Source organism: Polyodon spathula, chromosome 6 (assembly GCF_017654505.1).
Source record: "Polyodon spathula isolate WHYD16114869_AA chromosome 6, ASM1765450v1, whole genome shotgun sequence".
NCBI classification, from domain to species: Eukaryota; Metazoa; Chordata; class Actinopteri; order Acipenseriformes; family Polyodontidae; genus Polyodon; species Polyodon spathula.
Genome location: NC_054539.1, coordinates 39,919,917 through 39,937,896, shown reverse-complemented (window position 1 = coordinate 39,937,896; position 17,980 = coordinate 39,919,917). Strand labels below are relative to the sequence as shown.

At 35.2% G+C, this 17,980-nt stretch overlaps 2 protein-coding genes across 9 annotated transcripts in view; one reads left to right on the top strand and one right to left on the bottom strand.

The window, feature by feature from the left end:
• Positions 1 to 11,729, bottom strand: part of LOC121317178 (serologically defined colon cancer antigen 8 homolog) — a 121,952-nt gene extending 110,223 nt beyond the window's left edge. The window contains exons 1-6 of the mRNA XM_041252839.1: positions 11,554 to 11,729; positions 10,903 to 10,988; positions 9,796 to 9,909; positions 7,053 to 7,178; positions 6,608 to 6,784; positions 1,230 to 1,294 (exon numbers count right to left, since the gene is read on the bottom strand). Coding sequence (XP_041108773.1) covers positions 1,230 to 1,294; positions 6,608 to 6,784; positions 7,053 to 7,178; positions 9,796 to 9,909; positions 10,903 to 10,988; positions 11,554 to 11,716 — 731 coding nt within the window. The 5' untranslated portion in view covers positions 11,717 to 11,729. The remainder of the gene's footprint in view (positions 1 to 1,229; positions 1,295 to 6,607; positions 6,785 to 7,052; positions 7,179 to 9,795; positions 9,910 to 10,902; positions 10,989 to 11,553) is intronic.
• A 1,843-nt stretch (positions 11,730 to 13,572) lies between these two features.
• LOC121317177 (centrosomal protein of 170 kDa-like) overlaps positions 13,573 to 17,980 on the top strand; it is a 102,993-nt gene continuing 98,585 nt past the window's right edge. For all 8 annotated transcript variants that reach the window (XM_041252838.1, XM_041252837.1, XM_041252835.1 and 5 more), the window contains exon 1: positions 13,573 to 13,702. The gene's annotated coding sequence lies outside the window, so the exon portion shown is untranslated. The remainder of the gene's footprint in view (positions 13,703 to 17,980) is intronic.

Here is a 17,980-nt window from a genome sequence, read left to right as displayed (position 1 = left end):
AAGACTAATGCATGCCTTTGTTCCATCTAGAACTGATTATTGTAATGCATTTTTTTCTGGTGTCCCAAAACGTGTGGTATCCTGCTTGCAGCTTGTTCAGAATACCGCTGCTAGAATTCTGACTAAAACCAAGAAAAGTGAACATATTACTCGTTTTGGCCTCTGTACACTGGCTGCAGTATATAATTCATTAATTGATTATGAGATTTTGCTGTTAAATTACAAGGCCCTGAATGGATTAGCACCTAGTTATTTGCAGGAGTTACTGACCCATATCTTCCAAACTCTACTCTGAGATCACAGGGTTGCTGGTTATTCCTAGGGTCAACAAAAGCAACATGGGAGGTAGGGCTTTTTCTTGTAGAGCTCCTAAATTATGGAATGCTCTGCCTTCATTTGTCAGGGAAGCTGGGACCGTTACAGTTTTCAAATCAAAATGGCTTTCTTATCTTACTGGGTTTTAATGTAACTTTAAAATTGCTGCTTTTGTAGTATGTGTATACTGCTATTTAAAAATAGTCTGACTGTGGCAGTTGTATGTGTGACATACTATACAAATCTATTGTGATTTGTTCTTTTTTTCTGCTATGTACTGTACAGTGCTTGGCGATACTTTTGTATTAAAATGTTGTATAAATGCAATAAATAAATAAGAGAAATATTGTTTATCCTAGTGAACACTCTTGGGTAATGCATTTCCATCTTTTTTATAACCCATGTCAAAATCAAAACAACTGGGGCTATGTTGAAAAAAAATATTGCATTATTACAACAGTTAATTTGACCTTAAAATGACAACAGAATCTGACTTGCAACCAGCCTAATGCTGACAGAGATACAAGAGCACAAGGACTCTCAGAGAGAGTCGATGGTGATGCGCTAGCTTAAGAATGACATTAATTTAATCTAATCCCTTTACCGCATACAAGGGTTTAACTCAATACAAAACAGCAGCATAATAGTTCAAGGTTAGGTGAGGCAGGAGAAAGGTGGCATGAATGACATTGAGTAAGAGAATGCAGGTAGGTAAGTACTCTTAGACTAAACTCAGCTACACCAAGCTTACATTCAAATAATAAAATGTGGCAGCTCTGTGTGTCACTTGACATGAAGCCTTTATATATAAACCATCACGAGTCTTAATATGAACATTCCAAGTTGCTCTTGCAGCTCTGAGCCTGGCAATGTTGGTTTATTATAACATTTATATAGTGTTTATTGAAACCTACCTCAATGACATCATCTGCGCTTCTAACGTTTCCGTTTTTGCTTGATAGAGTAGTTTTAATTTCTCCTGAGTCAATGAAAAAATAAAAGAGAGAGATACAGATGTATAACAAGTACAGTGTTCGTTGAAATGTTATTGATTTTTCAGAAATGCTTGGCACAGAACTAAGATAAGCCTAACAGTTTCTGCTGTGGGTTATTCAATGTCATATTAATGCAAATGTATAAAAATATATATTTTTTTTATTTATTGTATATAATGCACTTGTTCTGGGACAAATCTGTGAATATCCCGTGGCAAAATGACCATATTTGCATTCGTTCATATATCAGTATTAATAAAGGACTGTATAAAAAAATATCATGCAAAGAAATGCAATAAAATGGACACTGTACACACCCTGAAGCTAGTGAATACCTAACTCGCAAAGCTTACATCGAGTTAGTCATTATTATAATGTACTGTATAATTGTGGCAACAGCTGGGATATGCTGAAGCCAACAGTGTATCAAGAAGTTAAGCAATGTGTTTGCTGAAGAGATAGATTAATGCAGCATGCTACAGCTAAAATGAAAATAGTTACAGTGATATTAACATATATATGAACTTTAGAGGTTGTCAGTGGGTGCTCTGGGGCTACAGTATGCACAGCAAAAATAGGGAATGAGGAGCGTCCGGCAGGGATTTTAAGAAAAGTTCAACAACAATCGGCTAAAATGTTGCCTCATACTAAAAATAAATGTATTTGAACACCAACAGTAAGCAAAGCAAATAAAGAAATATCCTGCTTTTCATCTGATGTTTTATTTCTTGAGTGTACTTATGAAACATACAGTTGTTGTAAATACACCTTCAACATGTACATTCACTGTGTGCACCATTAAGATCAAGAAGTAATGAAGTAATGAACAAAAGTCGACAATGAACAGCAAGAATTACAATTGAGGATTACTAGCGAGTACAGTAATTCATTTTATGTCATGTATTATTTTGCTTATGTAGTTTATTGTATACACTGGGTTTGCTGGTTACACAGAACTAACATTTCAATATTTCATGCATGAACGTGTTAAGTCAAATACAGTGCTGGGGAAGGCAAGAAAAGTATGAAGAATTACATATCCTTTTTTCTACATTTGAAAATTAAACCTACTTCTGCACGTGTAGAAAGCCTCATATTTAAATTTATTGCTACATTATTACTTTTTACTGTTGCATAGCCTATAGCAATTGTTGTGTTCTTAGTTTGACTTTTTTAATCTTGCACCTTTAGATTAGGCTATATACAGTATTCTGCCTTGAACTATACAGTAAACTGAGACGTAATCTACTTGTACATAAAGTTTCCAAATGTGTAGTGTACAAATAAAAAAAAAGTTTTTTATCAAAACTTGCATGCAAATTCCCTTTTGGTGTGAGTATGCGGAAGAAATTAATACATGCCTGTTGAAAAAAATAATATTTAGCATGTTTCTTTTAGTGACAACTATTCATAGGAGCCTAACCCACGGGGCAGAAGGGGCACGTGCCAACCCCCCCTCGCCCCTCTTTGAATATGGGGGTTAGCTAGTTTGACCGAACACTGTGAGCTCGGCAGGCGGTTAGGATTGACTGCACAAAATATTAATACTTAAAAACAGGCATATATTTTGTATTTATTACTCACAAAAATATCTGAAGGAAGAGCGAATATAAGACCATTATTAAAATAAAAAATGTAAGGAAGAGAGACTATCAAATTAAAAATTTAATGTTAGGTTCTAGTATTAAAAATTAGGTTAATGTTGCTGTGGGGCCATAAACAAGTTCAATTCCTACTGAAATCTTTTTTTTTTTTTTTTTTTTACCTTAAATTAAGCAGTAGTAAATACAGTAAAGTCTCAGTAATTCGTCTAAGGGATAATCCAGTCTAATGTACCACTGTCACAAAGACGGCTGTAGTGGGTGACGTCAGACCAGAAACAGGGACCAACACAGAATAGACAGACGTGGAGTTTGGTTAAGCTAAGTGCTTGCTTGCGCTCAGCATTTAATAAATGAACAAACAGAAAATAAAAGTTTGTAACATAAAAACAGCACACGGCAGTTGAGGCCAAAATAAACCGACAAACTAAACGGACTAACACTAAACAAAAAAGTGGATGAATAGACAAACAAACAAACACGGCGAGTCAAATTAATTACTTTCTTTTCTCCTTCTCCACACCCATTCTCCACCCACTGAACACACAACCCCGAGTGTGTGAAAACATGCTGCTTTTATGCAGCTGTACCAAGACTCAATTGCTAATCAATCATTCAATTGGAGTCTTAGTACAACTGCATGTGAATTTACTTAGTGCAATACAAATATACATTTTATGCGCATAACCCATATTATATCCCGTGTACTACAATACACCAACGTTAACACACAATACACCAACACTAACACATCATATGCAACATATAACACAGAAATGCATACAGGGGTGGGACAACATTGCCACAACCATGTACTACCCTGATCAGCTGACTGAAAGACAAAGGGAAAATCACTAGTGTTGTTGAAAATTGCACACTCAATCCGAGTCACAAACGAATATGCTTGGGAGTTGCGGTGGAGTGGAAAAATGTCTTTTGTCGTGGTTTTTTCAAATATCCCAGTCAGTGGTCTCGTTATTCTCACCAAAGCCAGCCAATCTGAATACAGCACTGTGCCATGCTACTGCACATGTACTTCACGATTCAAATAAATTCAAGGTTACTTGATCTGTTTTGTTTATACCCTAATATGTTCAACTCCTGGCAAATAATGTTGAAAGAGGGAGGATTCTGATAATTGATCACTAATTTGTCATAAAGTGAATTCTCCCTAGAGTAACAAATAACTGAGAGTTTACTGTATATCAAAAAGTGGCATTTCACAATCACATTATACTTTAATGAAAAAGTTGGCTACAATTATTTTTTCATTAAAAACTCTGAACTTAGTTGTTCTTTGCTGATATTAATTTTCAAAACGTGTGTACTTACTAATAATTTTAACTCACATTAGTTTAATAATAAACATTTAGGTATATTATGTCCCTGAATGAGTAAAAACTGTAGAAATAAATGCTGATTGATAAAAAGGGTGACTCCAATGTTTCTCATCATGATATACTGAAATCTCATTTCAGTACATCATGGACTCCATTGGTCTAGAGCAGGTAAATTTGACATACTTGGCACATCAATGTTTTAAAATGTATTTATTTTGGGGGAAGTGGGAGTGCTGTCAGTGCAGTCGAACTCAAAATTGTTCTCTTGGTTGATCTGTATTGCCTGTAATATTGTAATCAGTTGTTTAAACCAATAAGCATTGCTGTATTATGGCTGGCACTTTGTGATTCAACCAATTTGCACTAAGCATTGCCTTGTGAGGGCAGGAGCTTATTATTTCAACCTATCAGCACCAAGCACCTCCCTACTATAGTGAGCGTATACTTTCTAAAAGTCTCGTAGCAGCTAATTTTGCTGCGATAACTGAGCTCAGCAATGTCTGATGACAAAACGTGAAAAACATTCTCTAGCATTCAGCACTACATTTAAAACAAAGCCAAGCAAGGAATACAAACATACATGCCAATATATCTATCAATAAACAAGCCATATTATAACATTTTGTACATGTTATTGTTTGTGTTTGTTTAGCACTTCCCTCTAATAAGCTGCATGTTGGGATTACAGGTACTGTACAGTATTGTGCAGATATGCCACTGGAACTGGCTCTGCCATTTGGTGCTACTTGTGTTTGCACTTAATAAATGGTCAGTTAGTGAATATTCTATATTTTATGCTGAAACACCTGTCCAATTTTTTGGGTTTACTATTACAAAAACAGTGACTTGAAAAAGACTGAACAATCAAAATGTGGTTTACCAGAGCTTCTTAACAAAAACAAAAATGTCACCCCGCTTTGCTCAACAGTTCATTACATTTGCCATCCCACTTTTAAACAAAGCTAGGCACCCCTCCCTCTGTTAACCGATGGAGCTGTAGCATGTGTCATTTGCACTTGCTGAACGATGGAAACTGATCACTGCACATTTTACTATAGGTCTAAAACAGTAAATCCAGCTCTTAGCGGGACAGACTGGATTCAGTTGCAGATAAAAAAAAAAAAAAATTAAAAAACACTGCGTTTAACCAGGGTCAGGCTTTGTTTACAAATCAGGGATTAACTGAGGGATTGTAGATCCCACCAAAATATACAGCAAAGTTAATTAACGGACCTCCATTTACTGATGAAGTGCACACCGTTTTCACATAACCCTTTATTTTATAATTTTTTGTACAGTGTTTTGTATGTACTTCGTGCCCTACCATTGCTGGTAGTTTCATGTGAGCTGTTCTGTCTGTTTGTAAATAAATCCTGTGCTCTTGCAGGGTGTATCAAACTCAACCTCCATCTCAAATCTCCAGCCTGACAGCAAGCAGCGAATACGCATCCACATGGCTACCCTGTTACACCCTTTGGCCTGCCCAAAAGGCTAGAATAAGGGGGTGGGAGGTGGGGGTGCAGGGGTTAGTACAGATGTGCATAACATTTACAGTATAACTTCAATTTCTCACACCCCAATAAATAAGCAAGATCTGTCCCATTTTAAGACTATATAAACTGTGCTTTCATCATTGGACTTTATTTTATCACCTTTCATGCGTATATTAACAAATACAAAATTATCAGGATTGTATAACAGTTTGATTCAGAACAGTAAATCATTATAGATGATAGTGTACTAGTACTGTACTGATAGTATAAATACATACATTAATTTCAGATTCTTGCTGGGTTGATCATCTCCAGTACATGTGGTATTTATACTTGGAAGCACTTTTTATACAGCCTGCTATATTGATTTTAGTACAATAACTATAACTCCTCCCGTTTGCATAAGTGTGAAGGATCAACTGACGTAACAGTGTAACTCCAAACTTTGCGCAGTTTAGCTGCACAATTGTCTTTAAAGCTTAGTCTAAGTCCACAACGCTACCTGCTATTTTGTTTAATGCATTTCCTGCTTCCTTTTGCACCTGTTGGCAAGACTAATAAAGTGCAGCTGTCAATGGCAGTCAAAAAAAAACAGGATGCAAAGCTGAGACATTTTTGCGTTATCACACTACAACAGTTTTACGACAGATGAATAGCTGGCTTTGGCTACTACTGTAATATTAAAGTACAATAAAAAATAAATATACATAAAAATAAATAAAAGTGTGAAATCTCTCTCCTCCATCCTTTAGCATGTGGAATTACTCCAGTGATTCACAAGAAATACAACACTGACAGTTACTTGTGTATACAGCTTCTTCTGATGCAGAGATGAGAATAGCAGATAATTAACTAGTACAAACCAGTTCCATTTGCCATTTCAGAGCATCTGTCGGATCATTGGATGGTAGAGGCTGTGCAGGAGCTAATGGGGGCTGAACCTGCTGCTGCTGCTGCGGCTGCTGCCTGTGAGAGTGCTGTTTGGGATCCGGAGCTCCGGGGCCAGTTCCTCCAACAAAACAGGATTCCGGGACATTTGTCTGGAACGGAATGCACCATTGTTCTAATTAATCAGAATCTCTTAGTTTTCTGAAACACAGATAATTGTAGTGTTCTTTATGTTCTACTGTAGAACAATATGATGACATTCCACATGTGAAATTCAGAGATACTACCTTTTGTTCATTTTTTTTTTCACATTTACTGATGAACAAAAAACAAATGGTGATAAAAAAAACAAAAATGACTTCTGATCACCAGCACCGAAAACTGTTTTTATTTCATTGCACAGATTGGTCTTGTTCTTACCGAGGCTTCCAAGATAGTATAGTCTTTCAAAGTGTCCTCAACATTCTTCAACTTCAATTCTTCATGCAGTTTGTCATTTTCAAGAATCACTACACTAATGCGTTGTTTCATCCCAAATAGCTCTTCCTATGGAGTAAGATTAAATGGTAATCTTTACAGAAAAGTTTGAAAAATGTAATTATATTACCCTGTAAAAACCTTAACAGAACTACAAGAAGACATATTGTTACCATCCATGGCCACTTAATGTTTTTACTTTAGTTCCTGTTACATTGGTGGGAAATACAAGCATTGTTTCAGTTTGACAAATTAACCAGCAGGGGAGACAGAAATACAGTTGGATGCCAACTTTAAGCTGTCTATTTGTGACGCCACATACATTCCTGACTTTATCACAGTGCCTTTCTGTTAGCAGCACAGACAGTGACTGAAAGATGTAAAGTATATGTACTTCCAAGTTAATGATAAAATTGGCAATCATGAAATAAAATATGTTTCAACTGTTTCTGTGAAGCACATATTAAAACAACATGAAAATGTAGTAGTAAGCAATTTTCTGCTCAGGTAATTAATTTAATTATTATAATACCGGTAATGGCTTGTAAGTGGTGCAAACCAAATAGGGCCAATGAAGGTGAACCGGCAACAATAACAGAATTATAGTTTTAGTATTATAATATTATAATACAATATAGTTTCATTATTATTCTATCAATTTTTAAAAAGACACCTTTCACAATATTGACTTTTTAGAGAAAGGAGGGGTTGAAAATGAGAACTATGAGATCATGTTCCAATTAGTTTTAAAAAGAGCTGACCAGATCCTTCTAGAATATATCATTAACTCAACAATAAGAACTGTCAAGGCAGACTGATGATCAGATTTGGGACTCTTGATGTATTCAATAGAGGTAAAATCTTATATAAGCCCAGAGCAAGGCCCCTATTCGATACCACTGAACTTGATCTGAACTTGCAAGCTGACATGGTCCTTGCTTTGAGGGTCTCTGAAAAACTGATTGCTGTTTGGTTATATTTAGAAGTCTCTGCCTTTTGAAGACAGTTCATATTTTTCAATATATCCTACACTACACTTCCATATACTGGAAGGTAAGCATATACTTAAATTTATATCTTGTTTATATTGGGAGGCATTGCTATAAGGTATATAAATTATGGTTTTTTTAGGCTCTTTAGTTTTTTTTTAGATTTTATAGGCTGTAGGCTAAACATATGATAACCCTATTTGTATTGTTGTATTGAAGTAATAATGCTGTTAAAACTGTAAAAGGCACTGGAAACACCCAGACTGTCTATAACAGGGATCAAGCAACCACTTGATCCATTATTATGCATTTAATAATACAACTAATTCTAATACTGCTCGGATTCATTAAAACTTCAAATTAAATGAGTCTGTGAGATTTTCTTTTATTAAAAAAGTTATCTGGACATATAGCACGCCCAGTGAACAAACAAAAGCACTTACAGGAGTTTAAAACATCTCTGTCCTCCTTAAAACGTCTCCCCTTATATATATATATATATATATATATATATATATATATATATATATATATATATATATATATATATATATATATATATATAAACAGTGTGTTTAATTCTGACATTACCCTTTTTCTCTAAATCTGCCTGTGTCAGGGTACACCCTGTCACTGTGCGTATTTTGTGTTATGTTGTTATTATTTAAAATTAATGGATGTGTGCACGGGTGTTTTAGGTTGGCAGGGAAGGATTAATTGCCTTCCCTGCCAAAACACTTCACGTGCAGAACATGCTTGGGATTAACAAGCAATCGAACCCAGGCACAGCTGCATAACAGAGCGAAGGATCTCTCACTTGAGATTGGGTTTTGTTCAGAGGAGGAACGTAAGTTAGAGATAATCAAGTAAACAATTGCTACTCGTGCTGGCTTTAAACCAACACGATACTGGTTCACTGTGTTTGTCTTGGCCACCGTGCCATTTTGTATAAGTGTTTGTTTTGTTTCAACCATTTTATTTATAATTATTATTAAATATGCACATCAGCACTTCATACCTCGCAGTACTGTGTGTGTCTCTTTCTGGTCTGATGTCACCACCAAGCCATCGTATCACACAGCCTTTGCTTGTGCTAAATAGCCTAAATGCCATCACTGAACAGTCATCCTCATTCCACTCATATCCTGTGACAACGAGACCTTCAACTCCATCAACCCCACCTACTATATTCCTACTTGCACGTAGAGAAGGTGGGGCTGGCTCAAGCTGATAATAACCTAATATTGAAGCTACAAAACCCAGAACCACTTAGAATGATTTCAAAACAGCATAAACCAACAAGGGAAAGAAAAAACATAAAATTAAATTTAAAGTTACTTACTATTTAAAGTGTTAGTGCAATTATGTTGAAAAAGACACTGCAGGAATACGTACACCAAAGCAGGAAGCTAGGGAAAGTAATGCGTTTTAAACCCTACAGCCTGTTCAGTAACACTTTAACAAAGCATAAAAAGTGTGATCCTAACCAAGTGAAATATTAACAATTTTCAGATGCTTTTGTTTTACATCTTCTATATATTCTATATATACTGAAGACTATAGAAATCTGACTTTGTCTATATTACTACTTTAAACAAACATTGTTGCAATATGTTCCTGGGATCAATACAATGAACATAGACATTAGTCCCCAAACTTCCCTTTATTTCTAGACAAACAGCTCCTGCAGAACAAACCTTGCAAAACTTGACCTCCTCCTCTAGATGCTGAATGTATTCAGACTGACTGTTAATAATAGGGACAAGATCTTGAATAGCTGGCAAATCAGCATTTCCTTTTTCTGAAGGCCTCTGAAGAATAAGTGAAACAGAATTACCATTAGCACATTTATATATAATATGTTACCATGGCAAAAGACCCCTGAATTGAAAAAAATAAATCCTGATATTATTTACAACTAGCATTTTTTTTCCATATTAGACTACTTCTTCAGTCTGCAGTGCTGCTTAATATCAATAGCTGCCGTATTGATGACTAATTACAGCACTGTAAAAGCAGAGAATAATAGGCTACATTCGAAACAAGCTTCACATCAATATCAGAATTTAAACAAATGTTTTTAAAAGGAGCAAGAAAATTAAAAAAAAAAAAACAAGAAAAAACACTGACATAAACCTCACAGTCGTATTTCTGTTCAGTGGGAGAAGAAAAAGTATGATATAGCTGTTCATTTTCTGATACCGTTTAAAAGAAATACCTTGAATAAAAGAATGTTTTAAACAAACTTGGGACTTAGATTACTTTTTTTTTCATTGTTTTTTCATTGTTTAAATTGATAAATTATTTTTTAAAATCTATCAACGGCCACAGGTGTGATTAACCGATTAATCATTCCCCGATTAAAATAATAGCCCAATGGCCTTCTGGGAAATGTAGTCCTGTACCCGAGGACATTTTCCCTCTCCCCTCCCCTTACACTGTCACAGAGTTATTTGAAAAGTTAATGTAGCAATCTTACTATAACAATTTTAAATGTTTCTCCTTCATATTTTAAGGAGAGTACATTACTACTTTTACTATAAGAAGAAAAACACCTGCTAAAGTTACAAAACTAATACAAACCTACTGATCTGAAGACAGCTGAGGTAAGTTTAGGTTGTTTATATCTAATTTCATAACTGTTTTTCACCTTTTGAAAAAAAAAAAAACCATCAATTTTCAGAAAGCTTTGAAAATCTGGATGTAAATTACTCCATAGTTTAAAAATGAGATTTCATTTAGAGCTTTTGAATTTTATAACTTCAAATGATTTTATTTTATTTAAAACTGATGCTGTAATCTACCTTGTGTGATGTTTTTCTTCTACTTGTAGGTGTACTGGGTGCAGACTCCTTTTCTTGTTGACGGAGTAATGATCTTAGCTGATTGACTGTAAAATGAATGAAGAATTACAGCAATTAGTTTGAAAAAGTACGAAAAACAAAAAAGATGCATATTTGCCAACATTGGGAAACTGTTGAGCGTGACACTCATTCTGGGGGGGGGGGGGGGGGGGAGTCATACGTATCATATACATGGGAGTGGTCATATGCAGAAAACACTCATTATCATATAATAGATGTTTCCCCCCAACTCAACACCTCATGACCATCATGGCAGTAAAAACAGACATCATGAAGCTTTCTTAACTTTGTATAACTTAGTGATCAGCAGATGTGTCAGCGGCACAAAGAGCACAGTGTGTGGTTTTCACTAACTCTACTGTGCAGAATAAATTAATTCTTCTCTATGCGTAAATATCGGGACTTTATTCCAATACATTGGGACGTGGGACATTTGGACTGTTGGCACATACAAAGCTGTACAAATTAATTTTATTCTACTGCATATTTGCTTATAACTCTTCTTGTTTGAAATAAAAACAAAAGCCTAAAAAAAAAATTTAAAAAGTATTTTGCTGATTGGATTTTGAGATCTCCAAGTTTGAATCCTACCTGCATGGCTGTGCTGTAGTTCTTGCCAGGTCATTTCCAAGTCCCCCTCTCCCCACCCCCCTGTAGCCTGAGGACTTCTAGGAGCCATTCCAGCCCTCTTCTTTGGAGAAAGAGCAGCTTCAGCGGAGGGCTGCTCTTCTAACACACTCCTCAGCTGTGTCATGCTTCTGCTGGCTCTGTCTGTTGGACAAAATGTATCCGAAATGAAAAGCAATGATTCTACTTGCAGACGACAGCTTTGTACTGCGAGTCATCCTTACAGAATCAAAAACACCATAACTTAGGGTCAGGGGGAAAATGTGAGACCATCTATATTTTGTAGTATTGAATATGTTTTCATTTATTGGTTTGAGAAAATGTATTGTCAATTGTATTGGCCAATAATTCAATTCAGATCTAAGACAAACACCCAGTGACACTATCTTATCCTAGAAACGCTGTAAAATAATAATTAAGGTAAGGTAAATAAATAAATAAACAAACATCATTGCTGCTGATGGATAGCTTTTTTGTATTGGTTAAGCAATCCCTATTGCTCTGCTCCATTGGGAGGCAAGGTTCATGTACTCAAGAGTGCTGTGTCACAGCAAGTCATTCATACACTTAGTTTCCAAAGCAGATTAAAATATTTGGTAATACCGCCAATGCAAATAGGATAAGTAATGAAATACCATGGAATGTTTAAAAATATTTTAAGTAAATTGGGAACACAACATGAAATCAACAAAACTAACACCCAACATAAAAACATACTATAGGACTGTCCAATGGTACCATAGTATTTTATATTTAGGGATTTTTTTAAAAAACAATTTTAATTATTTTTTTTTTTAACTATAAAGTATATTTTTTAAATATAAATCCTTGCAAACCTGTTAAAAATGTAGTTAAACTGTGAAAAAAAAAAAAAAAAAAAAATCAGAATTCGTGTACTGTCACACACTGAAACTCTACTCTCGTTACTACTTTACTGAAAAAAGGATTTACATGAAAAAAAGCTGTAGAGTTCATAGTAAAGATGCGGATTTCAGTTTTTTTTTTTTTTTTTTTTTTTTTTTTTTTTTTTTAAATCAATACTGTATTCCCCACATGACCCATCAATGCCTGCTGCTTCTTTCAAATCGTGATGCATTATACAGTATGATCGATAAATACATATTAAAGATCCATTGGCTTACTTCTGGTGCCAAATGGAGCTCTATTTTTGTTATTTTGATTTAGGGTCTCCAGAAGTAATAGATATTTATGGAGACGGCGTTGTCTACCTACAGTACCTGTCAACTTCGGCTACCGTGATGTTGACTGTTGTGTTAAAAAGAAGGAAAAAAAAAAAAGAAGAAAAATACTTGCCTCTCAGACTCTTCTTATATTCTTCCAAATCCTCAAAAACATCAGTCTGTGAACCCCACGAAGGATTCATTAATTACATAAATAATTTAATTATTTTTTTTAGCTTTTGAAGTTTAACTTATAACGACTGTTACTACGGTAGCTATCTTAAAACTGTCCTTTAACTGCAGCGCCGCAAGCTAAACCAATCACCTTGCTGTACCTACTTCCTTAAATGAAATGTTGATGGGGATTGTAGTGTTTTCTTGACCAAACCTTTGTTCCAGACCATTGAAATGGGCACCAAAAAACTACAAAAGCCAGAACTTGCGCCTGGATACAAAAATCTGTTGTCAGGAAGCAGTTGCTTCACAACAATCCCCCTGTAAACGATTCATAATAAGTCAGAAAAAACATCAATCAAACTGAATAGACCCAAACGGATTTTCCTACAAGAAATCATGCTTCATTGGTTGATATCAAAGCCAATCACAGAAACGTCACTTCTTTGGGGGCAGTTTGTGTTGTGTTTGGTACACAGAGTATGGGCCAATCATAATGGCCAATACAATTTCTAAAGACAGATTCCTCTGTGTAGTTGCCAATCACTCTGCAAGCCACTCCTACGCGGTCGTGTTGGAAGGAATGACGCATGAGCACAAATCTCCAGACTGGCTCTCTTGCGCCGCTATGTGTGAGGAATAACATTATTGCTCAGCAACCGGGACACAGAAACGAACGCACAGGGTTGGGTTGGGCACTGATTGTATTGTGCTCACTCACACATCAAGCGTGGATATATGCAATAGCACAGAAAAGGGTAAGTGACAAATACGATTTATTATATGCATCCTGAGTTAAAAATATTGAAAACATGTGATATGTATGGCGGTTAGTGAATAACAGAATGGTTTCTTAAAAATGTGTTTTAGAAATGGCATCATGCAGCTAGGCATGTCTGTCTGCATCTCCCATTTCTAACGTAGTTGCGATGGGAGATTGCATACACCGGTTTGAAAATACGGGGAAAATCAGGGGGAAAATATAGGGTTGGGTTATTGTTTGTTTCTCCGCTTTGTGGATGGTAAATATCAGTTTCACCGATGCGCGCGCGTTAGCATCTCATCACATGCAGCTATAGGTCTAGCATCATGATGTCATCTGCTGGATTATACTATTCTGTGTTGTGTTGAGATGGTGGTGTTAACACTGCAATGTCACTGTCATAGCTTCGTTGTTGTCTGAAAAGATCTTTATCAACACCAATAACAGCAGGACTGGTGTAAAAACAACGTCAGTCGATTTCCTGCGAGTAGCCCTGTGCACCTTAGCAAGCAAGGATAATGAAATATAACCGATTATAAAACTGTGTGCAGTTATGAAAGAGGCAAACCAAGTGGCAGACAGTACAGAAGTAATGTTAATGGAAGAAGACGACAGGCTTGGCAATCGGTATGCGTTGTATAGTTTCCACCTTCCTAGTTTTCCTTGGTTCAGCTCCGTTTACATCATGTGTCAAAGTTGAAGCATTTGCAAATAGATAATGCTGTCCAGAATTTTATATGTGTGCTTTTTGTAAAACTGCATTTTCCTTTAATTGGCAAGGTAACACCGCCACTCTAATATTACAATAATATAGATATATATATATTATATATATATATATATATATATATATATATATATATATATATATATATCCTATAATATGTGTATCATTTGTGTTGTTGAAACCATATTTTATTAGTACATGCTATATTTAGGTTAACTAGCTTCATGTTTGATGTATTTTCAAGATTAATACATTTTTGTGATCTCACACTAGTATGAGCTGAGGCGGATATGTTTTGTTCACATTAAGAATGGAGAGGGGGTTCTTTCAAATTACATTCCCCTACTATTCAGACACATTCCATTGCCGCCAGTCCCGCAGGCCTTGTGGATGTGCCTTGCAGCATCACAAGGCAGAAAGAGCTTAGGAGAAATCGAATTAATATTGCAGCATCAAGCGTCTGGGAAAAAAAAAAAAGAAAGCCTTTAGCAAAGTTGTAATGTACAGTGCAAACTACACAACTATAAGAGTAGATATTTTCTTTTATAGTGAATAAATTTTTTGTAACATACAATTATAATTCTGTGTAAAAGCAATGAATACAGGGCAAAATACATGGATTATTACTTTCTGAAATATGATAACAAAATGATGGGCCAACTACAACAGCATGTTTTTATATTACATTTTCTGTTAAGTGTCTGGTGTCACTGTACTGCAACTGTGAGTTACAGGAATATCCTTGAATGTTCTGAACCAAAATCTAGAGGAAATACAGAATTACCACAGACATCTGACTTGATATTGTTTGCAACTGAGATCCTTACAACATATCTGAATATTGTATTGACTACTAGAAGCAATACTAAAAGCAATTGGGTTTGCTGATTATTAATAAGACATACAAAGCCCTAGGACACCACATCTAGAGGTATAAATGGATGCGTACTACCATGCATAATCGTTTCTCCAAGGTCTGCAGCCCTCTGGGTCATTTTATACATGGACATGGTTATTGGCTTGTTAGTAAGGCCTTGAGACTCGCAGAGCTAGTATAATTTAAACCCTGGGTCTCCTGCTTTACCTCCTAGTTCTTGCCTATAAAAGATAGCCTTAATTCGCTATTGTATACAGCAGTACTAAATTCGTTCCTCAGCATTTTCTGCAGTAAATACTTAAAAAAAAAAAAAAAACTGTTTTCTAATTGCTTTCACATGTGTTTGAAATGCCAAGGAGAAGGGCAAAGCATTCTTCCTTAGTTTTTCACAGGAAGTGTTTCCTGTTTTGCTGTGTTCACAGTCTGGAGAGCAGAAGTGATTTCAGTTGACTGATGCTTTCCCTGTTAACTTACTGCCAAAGTTATTATGTAACCCAAAATGAGACAAGATATTGTTTATTTTAAAAGCCTCTGAGGAAACTGCAAAGGGTCCATGATTTCTGAAACTGATGTGAGTCACTATCTGAAAGAAATGGATACAGTTTGTTGTCCAAATCAACTTAGTTTGAGAGAATGTGAGCATGGTGAAAGTATCAGTTGCATCTACATGTTACTTGTGAAGTTAAAAGATTGATACAGTTTAAAATAAACTAACTACAAATATATTTATAAGTATTGTTGTATGTAACTGTAGACCTATAACATTGCAATTTAATGCAAGATGGGTACTTGTAGATTTCATAAAGAGTAGTGTTTCTTCATCTTTTTATAGGCTTAATGGACTGTTGCAGAAATAAAATAATAATGGATAAACTGTTTCTTCGACTCCTAAATAAACACAGTATACAGAAATCTGTGTGTACAAGATAATTTGTTTTGGCAAAGACCCGAGACTCCAGTTCCTCCCTAGAGATGGCAATGGCACTCCCCTCAAAAGAGACTACTTGCTGTACAGCCCAAAAAGGAAACTGAAAGCTTTCCATTATTTGCCCTGTTTAAATTCCAACTTTGTGAGTATTGCTGTGTACATGTAACTCATCAGGGATAGAAAATCACCAGAAACCAACATGCTTATTTGTTCTCTAATCCAGCTTAAAATACTTAAAATCCTTCAAATTTAAGATGCAGCCCAAATTTCCCACCCTCAATTTGAGAAAAAAATAAAACATCAAATAAAGATGTATTAATAAATATACAACCTCCATTACGCATGTTTATTTAAAAGAGTACACAATTTTTTGCTATGAAATGCTACAAACTTGTCTATAGTCAGCACTCTGATATTCGTTACCCAGGTGCACTTCAGTTGCGTTTTACCGCCCTTGTATTAAGAATAAAATCAATCCCTGCGTATGTATATATGTATGTATGTATGTACAGGGCTAGAAGTTAACTTTTTAAGGCACGAGTGAGGATTTATTTATTTTTTTAATTATATATACAAAATGGTCTTATTCGGTAGCGGTTTATTCAACTAATAATTATATATACACATTTTTAAAAAATAAACGCCTACCTACTGTTTCACATAGATTGAATATCCCAAACTGTCACGTAGTAGCCTATATTTAAATCACAAAGTATTTACTGAAACCATCTTGTGCTCATCTAAGTAATTGAACTAATGCAATTCCTTGTCGAAATGTATTTTGTTTTATCCTTAAGTTATACAAGAATGTAACCATACCTGTCATCTAAGCATCTGATATGCTATCAGTACGTTTAACCAGGTTATGTTTCATTGATGCAAATTAAGTGACTGAGAGTTCGGTAATTAACAAATCATACACACTTATAAAGACAGCAGTTAAAAAAAAAAAAAAAAAAAAAAAAAAAAGGTAACATGTGCCTCATTAGCGTTGAATCCTGTCTTGTATGACCTTATAAGTGAAAGCCAATTCCAGCTTGGTACCGCTGCATTTAAAAGATTCATGCAACATGTTGTACTAACCGGTTTGTTCATAAATATGCATGCTCGCACCCTGCCTTTTCACTGGATTTTTAAATGTTGTACAATTTAAGAAATTATCTAAGCAGTAATAACAGAATAAGGGATATCAACCAAACAAAACTGTAAAAACACGCTGGATTTTTAGCATGGGTGAATCAGGGTTAACATTCTAACAAAACTGGAGCAGGCATTTTAAAGACACTGATAAACATAATATCCTGTTAGGTCATTGCCTGTTGTCTTATCATATTGTTTTTAACAGTTATTTAATTTTACTTTATATTTTCCTAGTATTTAATTTTTAAAACTTTAATAACACAGTATGCATGTTGTATGATTCTCTTTTGCTGTTTTTGCTTAAATCATCACTTGCCATGCTAATTATTCCATCGAAAACAGATTGCTTCTGAAAAGACTCCTCAAGGCTGTTTGTGGGGATGCATATTAGCATTGCGATGCGTACTGTAACCCATAGGGGGAGCATTGTGTACTAAAGTCTGTGCAACACTGATGTGTATTCAGGAGATTTTTGGATGAAATAATTAGCAAGCACATTGTTAAACATTTTATAATAGACTTGCAATTCACCTACTGTAAGTGGACCCTTTTTATAATTGCCCCAATATATATTTTTTTCTATGTCTATAATCGCTCCTCC